The sequence below is a fragment of the Colossoma macropomum genome, unplaced genomic scaffold, assembly GCF_904425465.1.
Source record: "Colossoma macropomum unplaced genomic scaffold, Colossoma_macropomum, whole genome shotgun sequence".
In the NCBI taxonomy this organism is placed as follows: Eukaryota; Metazoa; Chordata; class Actinopteri; order Characiformes; family Serrasalmidae; genus Colossoma; species Colossoma macropomum.
In genome coordinates, this window is record NW_023494786.1 from 27489530 (window position 1) to 27515379 (window position 25850).

Consider the following 25850-nt stretch of genomic DNA (forward strand, 5'->3'; position numbering starts at 1 on the left):
AAGATGACAGACAAAATATACAGACTAATAATTTAGCGTAACGGGGCGTCTTTGCTTGTGTTTACAAGTAGCTAAGTAATGCTATACTTTGACACTCTGAAACCTGAGTGCCTGATTGTGAGTACATTACCAAAGTTGCATTTTTAAGGATGTTGGGCTAAGTGATGTTACCTAATCCCAGAAACAGTAAAACTATATCTCTCTGACAGACTAACAGGTTAGTACATTGTCCCCTGAGGAGAAAGTATCTTTTCTAGAAGACAAGTCCTCCTCTGCCTCCAACATGACATTTTTTGGCTCTGTTAGCTCATTAGCTCATCTGAAGAGGCAGCCACAGTTTCCAAAACGCAAACTTAACAATGTTCCTTGGCTGTTTTTGAATAATAAAGGACTTTTTCGACTGTATTTTTCTCCGTTCTGCTGTATTTTAGTGCAATACCAGTGCTGTCACCTAAAAAAGCTTAGCCTACAGCCCTACATTATTTTGCTTTAATTTATTTGGCAGACGCTCTTATCCAGAGCAACCGATAATTTGATCATTTGTTAGCAGCAATTTTTCATAATAATAAAAATAAAAAAACAATAAATAAAATAAATAAATAATAATAATAATAATAATAAAAATACACAAATATCATGAATAATAGAATGCATATCCCTAATAACAAACACCACTAGCAGTAAAAAAAGCAGCTGTCACACTGCTTCTCCTCCTAGGTCAGCCGTAACACATCAGCTTCTACTTAATTACCATAAACTGTGAATTACTATCGACATTGTATTAACCACAGACTCTCTAAGCAGTTTTAAATGATAAGTGAGCCAAGCCTTCCAATCATCAAAGGGGCTTTTTGACAAAACTTTTCCTGGCAGCTGCTGCAGAGCTTAATTGGTTTCCTGATTGCAACACAGGACTGAATGGTCATTCCGTTCCCATCACCCCACCTGCATGTAATCAGATGGCACAATGTCTCTGAAGCATATTGATTTAGGAGCATTGCTTCCTAACAGCTTCAGGCCTGTTGTTCAGCCTGACATGCCGAGGAAGGTCTCTGAGCTTTTAGTCCCTTTTAAATATGTAAAGCTGTTCTTACCTACTTATTTCAATCCTTCTCCTCTTTCTTTCTTAGCACTCCATTTCTCCCTCCCTCCCTCCCTCTCCCTATCCGTCTCCTTCAAATGGAAACTGCCATTTTAGATCTGCACATTACACAAGTACAGGAGTAATCAAGTTCTTTTTAAATAGCTTGTATATAATCAGCATTGAAGTATGAAGAGTTCTTCAACACAATCACTAACAGCAGCCATGAAGGTGCTGAATAAATTCTTTTCCAACCTACAGAAAGATAAAGCAATGCTCCCACGTACTTTTACATGCCCAATAATATGATCATTATCAGATTTCGGCCGTTATCCAGTTATTCAAATGTTCATGTAAACTGTGTTAATCCAATCTAAACTAGTTATCTGAAATCTAATAAGGAGACCTGGATTTAGCTCAGTAAGCAGTAGTACTGGACAAAGAGTAACAATGGCAACAAAGTTATGAAGCAAATTAGTGACCATGGGTTCAGAAGTGAAAGATGGTATTAGTGTATGTTTTCAAAACCTGACATGCATTTTTATTTTCGTGTGTTCAACTCAGGCCTGGCGTGAAAAGGCCTGAAGCCTTTATCTGCCCTTCTGACACAAAAAGAAACTTGGAAACTCTCCTAGATATTGTTGCCGTCCATAAATAAATAAATAGATAAATAAATAAATAATTTTTTTTTATTTCTACATCTTTGGAAAACAGCAGCTGCCTTTCACATCATGTGAATTTCATGATGAACAGACCAATAGAAATCCTCCAAAACAATTCAGAGTAAAGGACGTTTTGCCCTCTTCAGTACAGTTGTAATTTTGGAGACAGTGGTTTTCAGAAGTGTTGCTGAGCCCATGCAGTGATTTCCACTACAGAATCATGTATGTTTTCAATGCAGTGCCACCTGAGGGCCTGAAAATCACGGCCAGCCTACTGGACGTTTCTATGGATTCTCTGATTCATTTAATGATATGTACCATAGATAATTAAATGCAAATTCTTTGCCATTTTATGTTGAGAAAAAGACTGATTGAAAACGGGCATGCACATATATATATATAAATATACATACACACACACATACATATATATACATATATATATATATATACACATATATATATATATATACACACATATACACACACACACACACACACACATATATATATATTATATATATATATATTATGGCAAGCCAAACAGGAAATATTTAATGAACATTGATATATATGGAATGAACTTTGATATATATATATAATGAACTTTAATATATATATATACAATGAACATTGATATATATGTAATGAACTTTGATATATATTGAATGAAAGTCGCTGTTGAAGGGTTGAGGATGGCCAAGAGAAACTGTACATCAATAAATGGGCATTAACAAACTCCAGGTGGAGCTTAAAGGAAGGGAATTCTGATAAAGTGACCAGTATCTATACACATTGATCCTGTGGACAGAGTGACCTGAGAGTGGCTGATATATGATGTGAAGACACAGATGGGTGGAGTTTCAATATATACATAATTTGACATGGTGCAGAAGAAGAGTCAGATGAGGCCATAACTTCTATTTGAAAAATGCTCTTTTATTGAGAGCAAGAGAAAACAGTGCCACTTGAAAAGCAACTGAAAACTGAGGTAGGTCACTCCTAGCCCTGCTCTTTCTTCTGAGGGTCACCAAACACAAACACACTCTCCCTAACTCTGAGCTGGACACAGAATAACAGAGTAAACACAAACACACACTGTAACTGAAGAACAACAACATAGCAACATTAAATAACAATGTAAACAGTCTGTTTGGGTCGGGGGGGAGGTGCAAGGCTACAACACACACAACCCCAAAAGTCCCTCTCTGTCCAAACAAAACATTTTATGAATTATATTATTCATTTTTTCATCTCAATGTTCGATCCATGTACATCAATGTTCAATATATATACATTTTCATTCCATATATATCAATCTTTGTTCTACTGAGATATATATGGAATGAACATTGATATATACGGAATGAACATTGATATATATGGAATGAACATTGATATATATGGAATGAACGTTGATATATATTGAATGAACATTGATATATATGGAATGAACTTTGATATATATGGAATGAACATTGATATATATGGAATGAACATTGATATATATGGAATGAACATTGATATATATGGAATGAACTTTGATATATATGGAATGAACATTGATATATATGGAATGAACGTTGATATATATTGAATGAACTTTGATATATATGGAATGAACATTGATATATATGGAATGAACGTTGATATATATTGAATGAACTTTGATATATATGGAATGAACATTGATATATATTGAATGAACATTGATATATATGGAATGAACTTTGATATATATGGAATGAACATTGATATATATGGAATGAACATTGATATATATGGAATGAACATTGGTACATATTGAATGAAAATGTATATATATTGAATGAACCTTGATGTACATGGATTGAACATTGAGATGAAAAAATGAATAATATAATTCATAAAATGTTTTGTTTAGACAGAGAGGGACTTTTGGGGTTGTGTGTGTTGTAGCCTTGCACCTCCCCCCCAAACAGACTGTTTACATTGTTATTTAATGTTGCTATGTTGTTGCTCCTCAGTTACAGTGTGTGTTTGTGTTTACTCTGTTATGTTGTGTCCAGCTCAGAGTTAGGGAGAGTGTGTTTGTGTTTGGTGACCCTCAGAAGAAAGAGTAGGGCTAGGAGTGACCTACCTCAGTTTTCAGTTGCTTTTCAAGTGGCACTGTTTTCTCTTGCTCTCAATAAAAGAGCATTTTTTAAACAGAAGTTCTGGCCTCATCTGACTCTTCTTCTGCACCATGTCAAATTATGTATATATTGAAACTCCACCCATCTGTGTCTTCACATCATATATCAGCCACTCTCAGGTCACTCTGTCTACAGGATCAATGTGTATAGATACTGGTCACTTTATCAGAATTCCCTTCCTTTAAGCTCCACCTGTAGTTTGTTAATGCCCATTTATTGATGTACAGTTTTTCTTGGCCATCCTCAACCCTTCAACAGCGACTTTCATTCAATATATATCAATGTTCATTACATATATATCAATGTTCATTATATATATATCAAAGTTCATTGTATATATATCAAAGTTCATTGTATATATATCAAAGTTCATTCCATATATATCAATGTTCATTAATTATTTCCTGTTTGGCTTGCCATAATATATATATATATATATATATATATATATATATATATATATATATATATATATATATATATATATAAAAAACAATTCATTTCTTAGGTTTTAATGTTGTCTTTCTACTACTTTCAATTAAATATAGAGTTTAAATGATTTTTACATTACATTCTGGTTTTTATTTTTCCACATTTTGCATAGCATCCCAACTTTCAGAAACAGGGTTCTACACATAGTTAATAACAATGATATTAAGCAATAACTGTCTTGATTTATTGATTTTTTCACGATTGCTTAAATCAGTCCAACCTTGGAAATAAGGTTTTCAGTGCATGTATAGCCTCAGTCGGTTTCTTTTTGTTTTTCTATCTGCACATGCAAACAAACAGAACCAGATAGAAAAGAGCTGCCTGGGAAACAGTAAACAATAAACGTTTATTTCAGTGCTACAGCCCTGAAATTGGCAACAAATGAAAAAACACTATGTGCACAATTTTGAGTCACATAAACCTCCAAAGAAATATTCTCTGGTAAAGGGGTTCTGTGTTAAAAGAAAGCAGCAGCTTCAACTTTGTCAAGGGCTGCACTTCTTTTGTGAGTTTACTAAAATGTTGCTCAGGGGTTTATGTCATGCGTTTAGGAGTAACGTGATTATTGTCTCATATACTCCTGGAAGTTTCTCATGATTAGATTATGAATCTATATGAAATGCTTGTGAATGTGTTGAACGAATTATTGCCAAAATTCAGATTTTCTACAGTTAATGAATTATTATGTGCATGTTAATGTACTCAGAGACAATACACACACACACACACACACACACACACTATAATACATACATACATACATACATACATACATACATATACACTGCCTATATCTTTAAGGATAGATTTGAAAGTTCTGCTACTAGTTTTTAAGGCTCTAAACGGTCTTAAAGCACCGCTGCTTACATCACAGAATGACTGTTTATGTTCCAGCAAGGGATCTTAGATATGCAGATACTGACCTTCAAACACCCTCCATAAAATACAGAAAACATTCAGTTATTATAAACTATAGAACTCAATTCCACCTTTTATTAGACAGTCAGTGCACACTTTTAAGAAACATGCAAAAACGCATCTCTTTAACTTTCAGCATTTAATTAAACCTACATTTCTTTGATATTCATCTTTTAAATTTATTCTGTCATCATCTTATATGATTGTAAATGAATACCCATAGTTTCTTCTACTACTGCCTGTAAAGCACTTTGAGCTGCCACCAGTATGAAAAGTGCTCTATAAGTAAAGATATTATTAGTAATAGAATCTAACAGAGGGAAGAACACGCCATTGCTGACCATAAACAAACAAAACAATACGTTTATTTTGGCTTTAACTGGAAGTGTCTGGTGTTCAACATTGTATGTGGATATCTGACAGGTTTTCATCACGAGGTGATATGTTTACTTTGTGAACTGAATAATGCTAAAAGGCAGAAATACACTCTAATGTGAGGTAACCAAATGATCTGTTTCAGGTGGCAGACTTCTTCTGACAAGCCAACCCTCCGAATGTGGACGCTCTGTAGCCCAATAAGCCAATAACCGCCTGGTATTTATTAAATACTGAAACTTAATGACCACCTCGTGAGTCGAGACCCCCAGGCTGAAAACAACTAGTTTAAACACAGTGTGGTTTTGGGGTCGCTTGATCACTCCTGCTGAGTGGATTTAGGAGACGTAACATGGATTACTTTGTTCTTTCCTTTTCTTTGCAAAAATAATGCACTTAAAATTTGAATATATTTGAATATTTGACAAACAAACAAGGGGAAAATTTGAATTGAACTTCTTTAAATAAATCAAATGAGCACAAACCTGCTTTCTAAGGCCTTTCCACCCCTATGTTCTCCATGCAGTGCGGCATTCCTGCTTCATACGGTATTAAAGTGATGAAAGGCAGATTCAAATTATATAAAAACTGTGAAACCTACAAACAGGGGAGGGAGAAAAACAGCTGACACAAGTAAGCAGGAGTGAATTTCTCCCAGTGAAGGTGATGCTCTCAGCATTTCAGCTCAGACAGCTCCAGTCAAAGTTCCCTTACAAATGCAGCTATTACAGGAACGCTGCAACACACACATTCAGATAGATAAACAGAAACAACAGTATAAGCGTTATCTGATGGGTATGGATTTGCAGCGCAAGGAAAGAAAGCCAAAGTCAGACTGATCAGGCTCAATGGGAGAAAAACAGGAGCTTCCATTCATGGTGCTTTTAAAAATAAAACCTTTACAAGCAGTGATGGGCCTTGAGAAATATACGACGAGCATACAAATCAAGCTACATGAATCATTGCAGGCCCCATTGTCTGAAAGCATGAAACCATCCCAGCGTCTTGAAGCAGTAAACAAGCGACGAGCCTTACCTTCGAGACGCCCTCTTTCACATCTTCGCTTGCAGCGATGAAGGGCACTAGGGGAGAGAGAGAAAGAGAGAGAAAGAAAGCATAAGGCCAGTCTCTTTAATACAGCCCAACAATGAGTTCTCTGTCATCAAGCCATTTAGAATGCCAATAAAAGTGCGAGCCAAAAATATCCCCTCCGGCTCCTGGGCCTCTTTACATCTCCCTTAAATAAAAATGCAGGTATAGATCTGAGCCCAGAAAATGACATTATCGCTGGAACCGAAGAGTTAGTCACTTATTTAGTTAGCCGAGGCGAGTCCGAGTGCCCACTCTCCTTCAATCTGCGCCTGCCGTTTGGGACTTCGCTTTGCGATGCTCGCTGCAAGTTTATAATTAGAGCCGGGAGAGCCCCCTTCCAATTACGTTGCCATTGATCCACGGTAGACAGCCTTTAACAGAGGCCACGGAATCGATACGCGGCATCAAAACAGCGGCTTTAGAGCCGAAACGTCTTTGGCAGCCAAATGCTGGGCCTCCAGAGAAGCCTGGGCATTGGTGCGGACTTTATTTATTCATTAATTGCCCGTTTTATCTGCTCTTCTGATGACATTATCAGAGCCAAGGTGCGAAGTGTTGGTTAATTCTCCAGATTAAAATTAAGTCTTTATATCCAGAAAAAAATCTGAAAAAAACCCACCACAATTGTCCAGAACTTAAAAAAAAATAAATATTTAAAGAAAAAAACAACTTTTTTTGTGGCAGTTTCTTCAGCTCAGCTGAGGTTCTACTGCTGTGGGACACGATGAGGTTCGAAACTGACTTGGCTTCGTTAATGATGGCACTGAATTATTTATGCAGTCCAACTCTCTGTGGATCCCCACTGTTATACATTAGGATTACAAAGCCTAGATAGACTTATGGAGCCTCTGCAACAAAAAAAAAAAGGTGATTTGATTTAACAGCTGTTTAGAGCGGTCAGATCTAATCACTTACAGTGAGGCAGCCCGGCATAATAAGTAAATACATCAGTCTAGACACTTCATTTCATAAATCATCCAGGATACACTGAAAAACAATGAGCCTGATGTACTGAGTAGGGGTGGGATAAAATATCGATATGGTGATATATTGCATCGCTTTTTTGAGACACGTTATCGATACACTGGTGCCAAATATCGATTTATGTATTGTAAATGCTCTAAATGGACCCTCCAATTTGATTTACCAGATTCAGTACTTCATGATTCCACGGGGGGGGGCGGGGTAGGGGACAAATGAGACAGGCACCGTCCTCTTTCAAGTCGAAGGTCTGGGCCCACTTCGGCCTTTACAGCTTTGCCAAAACTCTAATTCAGCCTACAATTAATACAGTTTTTATAGCCGAACCTTCTTTTACGTCCCCGAGGGCTACCAGGTTGGTTATGCTTGTTAAACAAAATAAGCAATGAAACGTGCCCAGTTTACATAAAACAAGTTGGTTATGCTTGTTAAGCACTGAAATGTGTATTTTTTAAATGTTTACTTTTGAGAGAGAAATGTGTATTTGCATTAATATATTTTTTTTTATATAAATGTATTTATTTATTTATTCATTCTGTAAGTTAAAAAATATTTTAGTGAGGCACAGTTGTGCTCTATATTTAGACTGCTTTTTGGTAGTTTATGGCTATGTTACATTGGAATGATGTCACGATCAGTCAGTGTATGTACACTGAAGAGGTATGAAGCTATGCGCTTCGTTGTACATTGTTTTATATTGGTTGTCAATTTCTGTGAAACTGACACTAATAAATACATAATAATATGTAATTCCTGCCATTTGCCTATTAAGGAGTACTTTTAATTCTCATGATGTATCATAGAGGATTGTCTTGTAACATATCGAGTTTCACAGAATTCGCAGATAATGATATCATCATTATCGTGGGCAACGTACCGTGATAATATCGTATTGTGAGACGCCCTGTGATTCCCACCCCTAGCGCTGAGCCCTTTGCTGCAGTTTCAGGCGCAAATTGAATGCATTCGGCTTGTGTGATGTCCAAAACTGACGCATGCTCAGTTTACAGGCCGTGTGCATGGGAAAACAGAACATGCACCTCCCTTCGTCATGCATGCATCAGAGGGAGGATCATACAAAATGTGAGTGGAGATAAGACACATGAGGCTGATTACATGTTGCACTCGATTTCCAAAAGATGCCAGATTTGCACTGATTTTCTTCTGTCTTTTAAAACCAGGCACAAATATGCACCACTGTTTCAAAAGATGTGTTGCTGAGAGACGCAGTGGCTAGACGGAGACCCGAGCCTCAAATACGTGCTGAAAGAATGTTCATCATCAGAATGACCCTAAGGGTGCTTTCAGATGATAAGCAGCAAAACCTCTTTGCATTGGTGATGCCATTGTTCGCATATGGACAGATCCACCCTTCACCCTGATTTTACACTACCTTGAGTGTCTCAGATTTGCACAGCTTTGCTGCTCCGTTTTGCCGCCTTGCTGCTCTGCACACAGTTCAATCCAATTTGCTGCTGACTAGGGCTGCATAACACCGACATCAAATGAGATATCAAAGCTGTTGGATATCACAGTGATGATTAGACACAATAAATGATTATTAAAATACCGTGCCTCTGATTGGATGTGCTTCAAGTATGGACTTTTTTTTTGCTGTTTGAACAAATCTAACCTAAGCAAACAGCAAATACAAAATTATAAAAGGCAACATGAATAAAACGAAACAGTAACATCTACTTATATGTTATGTACTTTACTGGTCCTACAAGGGAAATTTGTCATTTTGCTGTCTAACTACACCCAATCTAGCCGCAGCACAGCGTCACCAGCAGAGCAGCGCCACCTGAAGCAGTGGGGGGGGTTTCAGTGCCTTGCCCAAGGACACAACCAGGTATACCTAGTCAGTCGTGGGATTTGAACCTACAACCTTCCAGTTGATGGCCCACTTCTCCACTAGGCTACTGGGCTGCAAACACATTTTTGTGCATGGTAAGGCTGAACGAGGACACACAGTGTCACTGATGAGACGCACTACTCTTATGAAGCACCAAAAGCTATTAGACAGCTAATGGTGCCCCCTTGTGGCAAACATGTAGCCTCCAAAAAGTGAGTTCCATGAGGTGCTTTACTCGAAAAACCATCAGGATACCCTAAACAGAGTCAAGCTACAAACACAAATGTATATGTATATTTTTACTTTTATATAGGCCTACAAAAATTAATAAATATATGTTTAATTCCTTTGTATAACGATGCAGGTTGGTTGCCACAGTCATTACTGCTTCATACATTTTACCATACAGACCATGCGTTTTACCCACAACACTATGAGAGAGAAGTCATAATGTTTTAAGTATTTTTACAGGCTACTGCCTCAGTAATTTATCAGCTGTGCATGTGGGTGTTGAGTAATTGGCTATTTAGCTGAAAGGTTAATTTTGGTTCAATCCCAGCACTGGGAAGCACTTGTTGGGCTTTAATGCTACATTCCTGAAAATCTAATTATGCCACTTTTGTGCTGTGCATGTGTGTTAATTTGAAGTGTTTGTCGCAGAGACTCATGATTTAGTGATGCTACAGCTATCAGTGGCTGGGAGTTCAAGACAATACAATTGGTCTTGCTCTCTCTGGGTGGGTAGGATGAACCTCCCTCTTCCCCCCAATCACTCAGTGCAATGCTAGCCAACACAGCTGTCTGTTTGTTGACATAACAGAACTGGCACTCTCCTCCAAGCATGTTGAGCTGTCCGATGACACTGCATTACCAGCAGTTTGAAAGATGTGATGGCTGGCTTTACAAGCATCCTAGCGCTCTACCGTCCTCCTAATGCTGGTAGTGACTGGGATAGACCTAGCTAGAGGGTGGAACTAGACATGGCTAAACTTGGACAGAAACTGGAGAAAGATGCCAAAATGCCCCCCCAAAAAATGCCAACATTTGTCATGCAGCCCTTCCACTGACCATTCCAAAGCGCAGCCAATCAGACAATAAGCCATATTTATAACACTTGGAGGTATCAGCACTAACCCACGCAACATGTGGCATGGTAAATAAGAGCTATTTATAGAGTCACCGTGGCGGTGATTAGTGATGGTAATTAGAGCATCGGTGTCTTAATGAGGCAGTTTTCTCACCAGTGTCTTAGACAAGAGTCAATCAAAATCCACATGTAAATGAGGTCATACATATTAAAGACCAATGTCAAGCGAAGCTTCAGTGGACTGCCAAAATGAAAACAACAGAACAAAGAAAAACAAAATTTTTATAAACAGAGCTACAAATTTAAATGGCAGAAATGCTGGAAATTTTTAGTAACAAAAGTTTAAGATTTGGTATCTTTTATTACAACGGAAAACAAAATCGACAGGCTGGCATTTTCATACTATGGCAAGCCACTTTAGCTTTCATTACCTTTTTTATTTCAGGAATTCAATTTGAATAAATAAATATTTAATTCTTGATATCAGGAATTTAGAATTCCACAATATAAACTTTTCACTAGTAAAATGTATTTTCTATTGTACAAATGTCATTTTCACATGTACAAACTGAATTCTTGTGTGAATTCCATTGTAAATTGAAAAATAATATTAAAAGCTAAAACTGCTTGCAATAAAATCAATTTGAACATAATCAGAATCTCAGCATGTCAAATTACTCTTCACTTGGATTATGAGCTAAATCTACTTTCCACACACACAGACGGGGATTCACCAAACAGCAAATTTGCTACAGGAAGACGCAGCTGTTTTAACAACGGTGCCAGTTAAATCTGAAATCTGCTCAAGCAAATCTTCTTCCTCCTCATGTTCTCCTACAACAGCACTTAGAAGGTTTTCCATGATGTTTAGACTGAACAGGTCAAAATGTGTCTTTTACATGTACTTGTTAATCATCCGAGTGTGTATGTGTGATTTGTTGCATGTGGGACGAAGCACGTTTGGAAACACTGGAGAAAATATTATTTAATCCAGATCGGCTTCTTACCAGGAAAATTACAGAGTGGTTCAGATGTTATATTTTGCAGGACTGTTTTGTTATGAATCGCTACCACCGTATTTAAATGAAGGAAACACGCAGCCACACCTCACATGGCGCAAGCGTTAAAACACGCCAGTAATCCTCGTTTATGACTGAGCAAATGCCATGCGCTTTCCTCTTAAAGTCACATTAAATCTGGCAGTACTTTTCTGAATCTGGTCCACTGCGTTACATAAAACCACTTTCTTTTGTCGTGGCCTTTGCCTTCATGACCAAAACTGAAGGCTTTCCTTTTTTTGCTTTAAACAGAGATCCATGTTTTGGAAAGCAGCATGTGGAATACAGTGTGTCAGGTGGATGATTTTTAAACTAGCAGTGATGTACAGTGTACATGTGCTGATGACGTAGCACTGCTCAAACTTAGTGGTGCTCAAAGCAGCAATGTGCGCCCAGCCTAATGGTGAGTGAAGCACAACACACTTATTATCTGAAAGCACCTCAAAAAGCTGACACAGGGCGCAAAAACATGCTGTGTTATGGCTGCATATAATATTTTACCAACTCTATTTTTAACTGGAGTAGAATTACTTCTCTGTAGTTTGTTTATGTGGGAAAGAACTTCATTTATTGGTGATTCTTGTTGTTCCATTGTTATTCGATTTATATTCTTCTTATTATTATTATTTTTCTGCCAGAAAGTTCAGTCGGATCGGGAATGGTGTGCTTGTATACAGCTTTTTGATCTGACATATGGTTTTTGTACGATCTTCATTAAATTACTTTAGTTTTTTCAATAGTAATGAATGGGGTGCAAAAGTGGCAGGCCCATCTACTGTACCTATGCTTGCCTGAAAGTACTGCATATAGCATTGAGCATGTCCCCGAGCACGAATTCAATGTTGTTCTGATCTGCACTCCTCTGTTCATCATATTTTGTTTATCCTTCGTTCCTCCCATAAACTCCCATCCATTTTTGCCCCAAAACAAGCCCTATTATTTCTTCGCCCAACAGCCACCAAACTGCATGTACTCAATCAAGGCAGGTCCTCAAGGTCTAATCCACAGCCATACTGACCCACACTCCTCTACATGCCAGGTTTTCATCCCCCATTCCTCACATAGACTCACATTCATTTTTGCCCCCAACCAAGGCCTATGATTTCCTGTTCAACATCCACCAAGCTGCATGTACTCACTCAGGGCAGGTCCCCAAGCTATAGCCCACTGCCATACTGAACTGCACTCCCCTATGGGCAGTTCTTCATCCCTTGTTCCTCCCATAGACTCCTATTCATTTTGAACAAAACACAGCAGCCATTTGACAACCCCCTAAAACCAATGAGTCAACACCCCATACACCATTGCAACACCTTGGCAACCAAAACTTATACCATAGTAACCACCTAGCAACACCTTATCACTCTGCATTTCCTTCAGGTCACTCATGGCAGGTGCCCAAGCTCTAATCCTCAGCCATACTGACCTGCACTCCTCTGTGTGTCGTTTTCTCATCCCTCATTCGCCTCAGACTCCCACCTGTTTTTAACAATAGCAACCACTTGGCAACGCCCTAACAACAGCTCAGTAAACACCCCGTACACCATGGAAACTTTGCAACATCTTAGCAACCAATCACTGCATTTTCACAAGGAAATGCACTATTCTAGTTAACACTGCTATTTATTTCTCACCGAACTTTCAGCTTCTGTTTAGTCTTGAGCTTGTCGATGGCCCTGTTATGTCTGAACGTGTAGTTTGTGCCCAGTTTGCATGATCAGCTGTGGTCTTGGTACATCAAACATTAAATTCAGGTGCACTGCGGGTTCATCAATTCACATTCTGTGCTGCGTCTGTGCTCACACATACATCTGGGCCAACGAGTTTCTCTCCTGAGCACTGCGCATTAAAATGTCCCACGTTTGCACACAACTGCGGCAGCACAATATCATAGCTAACCAAGTCATCTCCAATTCTGTGAAAGAATGCATCTCAAAAATAGCATCTAAAAGGAAACATTATGGAGAAAAAAATGTCAAAATTATAAAGTGTGACCTTAAAACAAGTGGAAAGAAGTCTGTAATTGCAACGAGTCGTTAAAATTTGTGGGTTTTATTAGGAACGAAGAACCATCACAAATTAGGTGCACCCAAAAGGTCATGTGTAAATGTAACATGATTATGAGAGCTCATTAAATCTCAACAGTGTGACTCAGAATGAAGCTCTAATTAGTCAGACGGGTAATAAAATAAAACTACCCAGAAAGAGCTTCACTCTAAAGAAAGAAAAAACCCTGATTAGGATTTTTACTTCTTTATTTCTTTATTTATTTTTATCTACAATAAAAGTGATGAATTTGGATTTGTCATCTGGTAAATGAGCAGTAAAAGCCTTAGACTTTTTCCAGCTATGAGTTACTTCTGCAGCCTCTGACTCAGAGAACACAGAGCTGGAAAGAGCTGCATGATATTTAAAGCAGCCTATTAAACAAACTTAACCTCTTATTTAATAATGACTCAGAACAGGCTTCATCATTGTGAAGAGCAAATTTCCCATCAGTTTCCCATCAGGTTTCATTATCTCTCTGCAGCCTATGAACAGTCTTGAAATTGATCGCTGCTGTGGGTCTCTGCAGACTTTCCTGGAGAGTTGTTTTCCTCTCAGGTAAAAGCACGCGGGCGTTCTGAGCGCAGGAGCCGCTCATGCCGCGGGCTGGAGAAACAGCAGCCAGACAGCGTGTGGGTTTGCTCCGCCGTGATGTGATGCTCCACATACAGATCCAGCGCTAGTCTTCCACACGGCCACTCGCGAGCAGTGAACACGTGTTTGATGTAATAATGAGTAAAACTAGGAATAAAACATGTTCACCTTACAGAGCTGAATCTCTACAGCTACATCGCTTTCTTTGAACACCGATATTTACAATTATTGCTATGATCTATTTAAACCCAGGGCAGTATTTAGATAGCATTAAGCTAAATACATAATAATTCATTATTTATAGGGTAATTTCTATCAGGAGGGATCGGTCCCAAACACTAACCCCTGAATTTACACTGAAGACAATACGGACATTTTTTTTTATGTTGTTTTAAAAATGATTTCTTTTAATGTGAAGTTGAAAGATTTGAATGAATCATTAGTTTATTTTTTAAAGAAGAAAAAAATGCAGCCTCACTTTCACTACTGAAACACACAGTTTATTACTTTACTGACTCTCCACATGACTGTACTTGACTGTACTGACTCTACATTACTTGACTTTACTGACTTCACATTACTGACTCTCCACATTACTGTACTTGACTGTAGTGACTCTCTATATTACTTGACTTGACTGACTCTCCACATTACTTTAGTTGACTGACTCTCCACTTGACTTGACTGACTCTCCACTTGACTTGATTGACTCTCCACATTACTTGACTTTACTGACTCTCCACATTACTTGACTTGACCTTACTGACTCTCCACATTACTTTACTGACTTCACATTACTGACTCTCCACATTACTGTACTTGACTTTACTGACTCTCCACATTACTTGACTTTACTGACTCTCCACATTACTGTACTTGACTTTACTGACTCTCCACATTACTTGACTTTACTGACTCTCCACATTACTGTACTTGACTTTACTGTCTCTCCACATTACTTTACTGACTCTCCACATTACTGTACTTGACTACTGACTCTCCACATTACTTTACTGACTCTCCACATTACTGTACTTGACTACTGACTCTCCACATTACTTTACTGACTCTCCACATTACTGTACTTGACTTTACTGACTCTCCACATTACTGTACTTGACTTTACTTACTCTCCACATTACTGTACTTGACTCTACACATTACTTTACTGACTTTCCACATTACTGTACTTGACTCTCCACATTACTGTACTCGACTTTACTGACTCTCCACATTACCATACTTGACTTTACTGACTCTCCACATTACTTGACTTTGCTGACTCTCCACATTACTGTACTTGACTTTACTGTCTCTCCACATTACTTTACTGACTCTCCACATTACTGTACTTGACTTTACTGTCTCTCCACATTACTTTACTGACTCTCCACATTACTGTACTTGACTACTGACTCTCCACATTACTTTACTGACTCTCCACATTACTGTACTTGACTTTACTGACTCTCCACATTACTGTACTTGACTTTACTTACTCTCCACATTACTGTACTTGACTCTACACATTACTTTACTGACTTTCCACATTACTGTACTTGACTCTCCACATTACTGTACTCGACTTTACTGACTCTCCACATTACCATACTTGACTTTACTGACTCTCCACATTACCATACTTGACTTTACTGACTCTCCACATTACCATACTTGACTTTACTGACTCTCCACATTACTTGACTTTGCTGACTCTCCACATTACCGTACTTGACTTTGCTGACTCTCCACATTACCGTACTTGACTTTACTGACTCTCCACATTACCGTACTTGACTTTACTGACTCTCCACATTACTTGACTATACTGACTCTCCACATTACTTGACTGTACTGACTCTCCACATTACTTGACTTTACTGACTCTCCACATTACTTGACTGTACTGACTCTCCACATTACTTGACTTTACTGACTCTCCACATTACTTGACTTTACTGACTCTCCACATTACTTGACTGTACTGACTCTCAACATTACATTACTTTACTGACTCTCCACATTACTTGTTTTCTCCACAGTGGTGTCCATAACACAAAGGCAGCAAATACAGTCTTTATATATCATTTTTATTTGTTGATAATGGCAAAAGTGGCAAACCTGAAAATGTAATGGTCATTTATAACACGTTACTCATTTTTCAGCAATAAGAAAAAACATAACGTACTTTAACAAAACTATTTTTTCAGTATTTAGTGTGTCCAGGCTTTGCCTTCATTACAGCTTCCATTCCTCAAAATAATCTGCAAGGATATTTTTCCATACCTCCAAAGTTTAGTCTTAGAAGTTGGTTGCCGTTTTCCGCTTGTTATGATCCAAGCAATTGCAAACACATTCAGTGATGCTGAAGTTGAGGGTCTGGGATAAAACTATCATAAAACAATGTCTCAGGCATCAGGCAGCAGATTCATAACCATTTCATATAATAACTGAGGTGAGGTAGAACCAGTTGTTTTTTGGATATACAGTGCCAAACTGCTAGTTCACAAATTCTGCTTTATTATGTTAAATTTACCCACTTAAAAGTAGTTGAATAACATTAAATATCATTAAAATTACAGTTTTTGCGATTCATCGTAATATCCAACAGCTTACGTCAATAGGTCGATATCACACAGCCCAAACACATATACACACCTGTTTGGCTTCCAGACGTTTTGCTCTGCCTATTTACGCTAAAGTTATAATGAGTGTTTTACCCTGACCATCTTTGTAAATGAGGCATTATACAGGGCAGCCAGTCAGAGCAGAGAATATTTGCATATATCAGTTTTAAAGGTACAGTAACAAAAACAGCCTGCTTACAAAGAGATAAAGAGAGGCTGGAAAATGGTCATGTAGAATTAGGTGTGACTGTTTTTGGTATTTAAAACCACCAAAACTTTATCAGTAGATCTCAGAGAAACAAAATAAAATATAAGAATAACGCAGGATATGGGCCCTTTCATTTCTCTTCACTCAAAACTGACGTCACCACTCTTCTCTGAACCCTTATTGTTTTTACCCCTCACTTGTGTACACAGGAAACTTTACTCTCCAATAAACAGCGACCTAAACCCCTCAAATCACTTGTTTTCTAGCAGCAGATCATTTCCAGCAGGAAATTAAAAGACTTCATGAGAGTCGGTCACAACAGTCTATTTCAGTATGGGCGGAAAAGGTTCCTCCTCGAGTGGCTGATCTGATGGAGCTGCTTTGAAGTCAGGTCAGAGCATCCAACAGAGCCACCTGTGTGAAGACCGGCACAGAAAAATATCACCTCAGCAGCAGCTGGAAGGTTTCTGATGCTCAGACCCAAACAGCACAGAAGCCAGAAGTGTCATAGTTGGAGTTGTTCTGGAGGCACACAGTGAGGATTTTTCTTGGAACAGAAGATAAACTTATTCATGAATCATCAAAGCCATTAATATTTCAGCCAAAGTAGGTAGTTCAGATTACATCAGCTGAAAAGCTGCAGACACACTGGACCAGTGGGTTTCAATCTGGTCCCCAGGGCCCCCCCAGATGGTCCACAGTTTTGCTCCAACCAACTCAAAACACACAGGGACGAATGAAAAATGTGGCTCTGAGAACTGGGTTGGGAAACACTGCACTAGACATTTGCAGTTTGTTCCACCTTGCAAAATGAGAATGACCGAGGCGGGCAAGCTAGCTAACTCACTTACCATAAATACAGTAACGACACAAACGTGAACATAAGTATATAACCATATTGCAGTGTTCACCACTACTAAAAGAGACACAGCTTTGCACAAGTTGTGGTGCTTTATTTTCCAGCAGTTGTTGGCCAGCAACACATTTTAAAACAGCTGGGTCCCCCCAAAAAAATCCCAGAGAGGCTGAGTCTTTCAAAAATAAAGGTGTGGGTGGTTTCACCACGCTGTGAAAAACTGCATGAATAATGTTTCTCAGCATAAACAAGTAAAGAACTTTGGGATTCCATCATCTACAGTGCATAATATTATTAAAATATTCAGAAATCCAGATAAAGCTGTTTATGCAAGGGACAAGGCCAAAAACCAACATTGACTGACCGCGATCTTCAGGCCCTCAGGCAGCACTGCATTAAAAACAGACATGATTCTGCAGAGAAAAATCACTGCATGGGCTCAGAAACACTTCTGAAAACTACTGTCTGTGAAAATAAAGTCAAAACTCTACTATGCAAAGAAGAAACCATATATAAACAGGATCCAGAAACACTGCCGCCTTCTCTGGGCCCAAGCACTTTTAAGATGAACTGAGGTGAAGTGGAAAAGTGTCCTGTGGTCTGACGGATCAAAATTAGAAATTCTTTTTAGAAATCATGGACGCTGCATCCTCTGGGCTAAAGAAGAGAGGGGCCATCCAGCTTATTATCAGCACCCAGTTCAAAAGTCAGCATCCGCGATGGTATGGGAGGTGCATTAGTGCACATGGCATGGTGACTTTTTCAGGGAAGGCCTTGCTTTTTTCAGCAAGGCAATGTCAAACCACATTCTGCATGTATTACAACAGCATGGCTTCGTAGTAAAAGAGTCTGGGTGCTAAACTATCAAACTATCACGGATTAAAAACATTTGGTGCTTTATGAAAAAAAAAAATACAACAAAGGAGACCCTGATGAACAGCTGAAATCCTACAGTAAGCAAGACAGGAAAACATTTCACTTTCAACACTACAGCCATTGGTCACCCCAGTTTCCAAACACTTACAGTGTTGTTAAAGAGGAGGTGATGCAACATGGTAAACATGCCACTGTGGCAAAATGTATAGATAACTGAGGTGGTTGGCAGTAGTGGGGGGACTGGGGTGTACAGCTGCAGCTAGCTATAGAGCTAACATTGCAATTAGCAAGCTGGTCTACCACAAAGAGTAAAACCACAAAAGGACAGATAGTAATACAGTCCCTCAACTGACTGCATCTCATACAGATATCAGATTGTATGAAACTGTTTTCATGTGTTAATTTTTAGCCAGCGGGGAAGAAATGTTAAAAGGTTTGTGCTTACACTGGTCAAATTAGCATTTCCTCTGTTTTGGAGGTTCAGTGCTATGAAGGGCTGCCAATTCAGAGGTCAATACAGCCAAGGCAAGAGCGCTATTGGTTGAGGACACAAATTTGCATATCAAAGTCCAAAGTTTAATTTGGCGCGAAATTTCACACAAGAACCACTCCGCAAAGACTGCGACACAAAAAATAAATAAATAAAATAACTGCTCGATGCAGTGAAGTCCACTGAAATTAAAATAATTTCACTCACAAAAAGCTGGCAAATGCACGTGTGACTGAACTCTACTGGCACAAAAACATGAGGGCAACAGCTGAAATCAGAACTACTGCGTTCAACTGTGAAATACATTGCTCTCCAGAAAACCCATCAGTCAATCATAGAGATGAGCGAAAAACTTTGTTTATTTAAACAAGATATGTGTAAAAATGCATGGGTCACCATAATTGATACCTCTGGAAATTCTTATGACAAAAATCTGAAATTTATTTCTAGTCATATTCAACATTTTTTACACACATTTGAGAAGTGTACCAGTATAGGTGTAACCCAGCAAAACTGATTTTTTAGTTGTTTTTAATGTTTGTGGTATTGATGGACAACCTATTGTTAATGCCATTGAATGTCACTTGCTAAGTGTTTGAGATTTTTTTTCACAATATGACAAACATATAATAAAATATATAAAAATATCACATATAAAAACTAAATAAACAATAAGATTCCTTTCTGGAAATGTTATTTTTGTCTTGCTAATGTTTATAATAGCATGTACAGACCCTTTTTGTGTAATTTAAAGAGAAACAGAAGAGAGCAGTTCATTCAAAAATAGCAATGCCAGATTTGTAAGGCATTATTTTAGCACAGAGCCGCAGCGGTCAGCATGAGGTCAGTAAATTTATTAATGCCATCTGATGCCATGGTATGATTATGATACTGATTTTTAGAAATGCTACAGATGCACAGAAAGTGACATTTAGAACGCACCAGGTTAAAAACCAAAACCAACAGCCTAAATAACAAAAGCTTACTGAGATTAAATGCAGGTTACAGAATGTGGCTCAAAATCAAGCATCCTCAACTACAGAGAACGGCACTCTTTTTGCAAAATCACTGAAAGTGAGTTTGGAGTAAAAAAAAGAAAAGTCAAGGTCATGTGGAAAAGAATCTAATCAGCAGCCGTGATGGTGGTGGATCTATGATGTTGACCGGTTTTCTCCCTGAGGCCCTGAGAACCTGATTAGGATACATGGCAGGAGATTTTACATCAAAGCCCGGCTGCTTCTGCCAGGAGGCTAAGAAGGTATAAGACTTGGTCATGGTTGAATCTTCCAGCAGGACAACCATTTCTAAGCATACCTTCAAATCCACACAAAAATGCTTCAGTGAGCACAGAATCAAGCTTATACAGTGGTCATCCCGGCCTCTGGCCTAAACTCCAATAAAAAAAACCTGTGGGTGTGCTGAGGAGACATTCCACAAGGGAGGGCCGAACACTCTAGAGAGAAGAATCTGAAGAGATTCTGTAGAATCTGCCTCACAATCCCATTGTGTGTGTTCTTCGACCTCATTTGGTACGATGTGAGAAGATTCTGTCACGTTCTCTTCACAAAGGGATGATGTATAAAAGCTCTAAAAGCAAAAGGTACCAAAAACTGGCGAGCACCTTTGCAGAAACTGAGTATTTTATTCTTTTGGATTTTTTTTTGTGACCTCGCTGAAAGATTACCTTTCATTCCTAGAGCAAGATCAAGCTTATAAACAACAAAGACAAAGAGTTTTTTCATAGACTCAACTTCGCCAAGGGTACCAATTATTTTGAAGGGCAGTGTAAGAAAAAAATGCTTTGGTATTCATTGCTGTACTTTTTTTTTTTTATTCAGTAGATCAACACTGAAATGATCAAATCCACAATACACTGAAATTGTTTTAGTCAGCACCATTCTAATAGCACTGTGCAAAAGTCAGAGACCACCCAGGCTTATTAAATACTAAGGCTTATTATTCAGCAACTACATGGACTACATTGCAAAGTGGCTGAGTTATTCTTAGGTTATATAACCTCATTTCCAAAAAAGTTGGGATGCTGTGCAGAACGTAAATAAAAATAGAATGCAATGATATGCAAATCATGTAAACCATATTTTTAAGCGAAAATACTACAAAGACAACATATCAAATGTTGAAACTGTTTTTTCAAATGTGCTCAGGCCCAGAGAAGGTGGCAGCATTTCTGGATCCTGTTTATATATGGTTTCTTCTTTGTGTTTAGGGTTTTAACTTGCATTTGTGGATGCAGCGACCAACTGTTTTCACAGACAGTGTTTGAGCCCACGCAGTGAATTCCACTGCAGATTCATGTCTGTTTTTAATGCAGTGCTGCCTGAGGGCCCAAATACTGACTTTGGCCCTTGCAAACAGAGATTTCTCCAGATTCTCTGAATCTTTTAATGTTATTATATACCATAGATGATGGAAAGCAAAAGTTCTTTGCTATTTTATGTTGAGAAACGTCGAATTCTTGAATTTGATCATGCAGCCTTTCACAGAGTGGTGAACCCCTCCCCATCTTTACTTCTGAAAGACTCAGCCTCTCTATGATGCTTTTTATGCCTAATCATGTTACTGACCTGTTGCCAATGAACCACCAGGTTTGTTTTTTTAGCATTACACAACTTTACCAGCCTTTTGTTGCCCCCATCCCAACTTTTTTGGAATGTGTTGTTGGCATCAAATTCAAAATGCATTTATATTTTTCAAAAAATAATAACATTTCTTAGTTTCAACATCTGATATGTTGCCTTCGTACTATTTTTAAAGACATATAGAGTTTAAATGATTTGCACATCATTGCAATGATTTGCATATCACTGCATTTTGCAAGGATAATGTCTAGTTCCCTAGGTCAGAGGGCATCGCCACATGTACTTTTGATTACTGGCTTTGAGGTCATCCACAATTTGTCTCTTCCAGTGTAGTACTAGGTATCACAGCACACCTTTTTATGGTGGTTGGTTTTATGGCTTTAAAAGCTCTATTGGTTGGTTCCTCTAGTTTTAAATCCATCATCACCAGTTCAGTCTTTTAATGCCACATGTTACTGATCCCACAGCACCCTAGACAAAACGTGGGGTCGTAACAGGAGGGCAAATATAAGATAATCCACTTACATGTTTTACTGAGCGATGAGTCTAAATTTGTAATTGAGATTTCCTGGATTGTGAGAAGCAGAAATGCAACCAACTTCAAATACTGAACTGCGAAGTTGTGGAAAGAATGGAAGCTGTATAAAAAAGGCAAAGGCTGGATACACTGTATAAAACGTTTTGTATTATATTTAGTTGCTGAGTCTTCTGTGTATTTTCCTCTTAAATGTTTCTTCTTTTTTCCTGATACTGAAAAATTACTTGTACTTAATGGCTGTTTTCACTGTAAATTAGATAAATGAAGGGTGGTCTCTGAGTTGGTAACACTTTATTTGGAGTGGTCCTTTGTAGATGTTTAATAAACTCTTAACAGATTATCAGTAACACATCAATAACATATCAGTGAAGTAGCAGTAGTGAAGCATCTGAATACACTGACGTAAATAGATGTAGATGTTCAGTTGATACGTTATTTACATTAAGTAGACGTCTAGTTAATATGTTATTTCCATTACGCAAAACCTAACCTTACCAACCTCAACCAAAACCTAATCCTAACCCTCATATGTTTTTTGATATGTTACTGAAAGTCCATTGAGTGTTTGTTTCATCTAAAAAGGACCAATTAAAATAAAGTGTCACCCCTGAGTTTTGCACAGTACTGTATGTGTCAACAATGTCAACATTTCAGGCTCAGTTTAAATAACTGAAAACCCCATAATGGGGACCAGAAACTACAGCTGCACCCTCAACAAACGTGTTCCAGCAGAAAGCAGATCAGTTCTCACAGCTCAACTGCGGGCACCGCATATACACGGTCTCAGAGAGTGTCAGAGCAGATTAAAAATGCAACATTTGGCTTGAAAACCTTGGCTTCCTTCAGGAATACATCCAAGTTCACTCCCCATTCTGCTACATCTGTCGCAAACTTTAAATCTTTTCATGGTGGTCCCCGGAGAAGTGCAGGGAAGGAGACATGCGGTCCATTTGCCATCACTCCACATGCGGTCGGCACCGGGCCATAAACACGCGCCAGACGACTCCGCTCTGAAGCTTTACTCCTTAATTGCTGTGCTGCTTGTGACAATAGTCCATGTTTTCCACAGACACAGATAGCAAAACACTCATGTGCTGCTTCTGAATAAAAGATGTTTGTGCTGCTTTGAGTTTGCCCCCAGAATCATGGCATTTCAAAAAGAAAAGGATAAAGGCAACATCTCCAAGAAAGGCAGAATAATTACATGCTAAAAAAACCTCTAATCGAAGTGTTATTGTGACTGGGATATTTCAGAACTCCATAATTAGAAAAGAAAAGATAAATGTAAAAAATTGTTTTCAAAGTAATTACAATAAAGCTGCTGTTTTCTTCTACAGGTCTCCATTCGACTAGAAAGATCACATCGGTGCTGATCCAGATATATTTTAACAGAACAGTAGACATATCAAGCTCATTTAATTCATTTACAGGAGATGTCCAGAACATCAAAATTGCCATAATTCTATCTTTCAGATGTAAACAAAGTTATTCAAAGTGGTTTGATATGAAATGGTTCATTGTGTGTGTGTGTGTGTGTGTATGTGTGTGTATGTGTGTATACATATATATATATATATATATATAATATATATATATATATATATATATATATATATATATATATATATATATATATATACACACACACACACACACACACACTCAGCATATTCATAACTGTTTCATGTCATGGCTTTCTATGATATAGCTTTTAGAGGCATTTAAGTCTCAGACGTCTGGTTCCTATCACCACCACTCTTCTCTAGAACAGCGCATGCATATCAAACCATTCAGAAAGACTTTGCTTACATCTTACTACTTAATTATGCAGAAAGCTGGACGAAGTCCCTTTCTAAGAAACATGGTGTTTGTGTGTCTTGGACTTGTGTTTCTTTTATTGAGCTATTATGAAATTCAATTCAATAATCCCACAGTGCGCCAGTTTGTTTGGAACAATGATTCTCTTTTGTTTCAACTTTGATCTGTCGTGCTTTTCCTCTATTTTTTTTTTTAAATTGTGCATTTTACAAAATGAATAATGCTTAAGACAAAAAATCTGCTCTCAAATCTGCTCTTGATAGGGCAAAGAAGTGCATCCTGTCCAAAATCATTACGTGCTTATGTTACTGTGTGAATTACTAATGTCTTTTTTTTAAAACGCATTCGCCATAAATGCTTGCAGAATATTTCAATTTAATTTTAACTTGATAGCTCATCTAATGACCTTATTAGCTTCTGTTATCACTGTTGCTCTTCCTGAGTGGAAAGCCATTACATCTCGAATAAATATATCACTACTTACACCACTTAAACAAGCAACGGTTCAAGATTAAAGTTAGCATAACAGCAGGAGAATATAAATATCTCATCATTAGTGATCTATTAGAGTTTCTAGAAACAGTTTTTCTGTCTTGTACAACTTGTTGAATCCTACAGTAGGCAGTTTTAACACTGCACATTCAAGTATTTATTTTATGTTTGTCATTTCTTCCGATGTGAAAAATTTTAACTGAACTACTTGTCGATGACCAGTTTATTTCTTGATATTTATCTTAAATATATATATAATATATATATAAGATATATATAAGATATATTTAACGTTTACAGAGTGCGACAGGATTGCAATTAAACTAAACTGTAGCACATCTTTGGGGTTAAGTAGATGGTCTTAGCCAAAAGTTTACTAATCAAGCTTGATGTGGCCAAATCTGACTACCGTAAAATATATATTTTAATTTATATCCTGTTCCTCCCTAACTTTGTGATGGCCAGTACACCGGCTACTTAGATCTCCCCCCATCACACAAGGCAAGCATGTGCTTCCTCCAAGACAAACTACCTTCTCAAACTGCTGCTAATATAACTGCAAAGGGCAGCTCAACACGCTTGAAAAACACCAACTGCTAATTCTGTTACGCCAGCTAACAGATTCCTGCATGTAGTGATGCACTGAAATGAAAATTATTGCCATACCAATTTTTTCTAAAAGAAATCAGAAATTGGAACTGGAAACAGGTCAGGCATGCGCTTGTGTTTCAGTGCAAGTTCTCTGGCACAATATTGCTGCCTGTTTTTATCAGTTTAGTGTGTTGTCTTTGCCACCATTTCAGCCAAGAGTGGCTCCCCCAAAGTGGCTCAGAGGCTTCTCGTGCTGGCCGTTTGAGTAAGGCTACCATCACAGCTACTACACTGATCAAGACCTACGTCCACAGCTAATGAATCCCTCCAGTTTACGAG

General features: G+C 38.1%; 1 protein-coding gene across 1 annotated transcript in view; it reads right to left on the reverse strand.

The window, feature by feature from the left end:
• Window positions 1–25850, reverse strand: part of b3glcta (beta 3-glucosyltransferase a) — a 212894-nt gene that overhangs the window by 167986 nt on the left and 19058 nt on the right. Inside the window, exon 2 of the mRNA XM_036565255.1 lies at window positions 6738–6784. Within this exon, the coding sequence (XP_036421148.1) occupies window positions 6738–6784 (47 nt within the window). The remainder of the gene's footprint in view (window positions 1–6737; window positions 6785–25850) is intronic.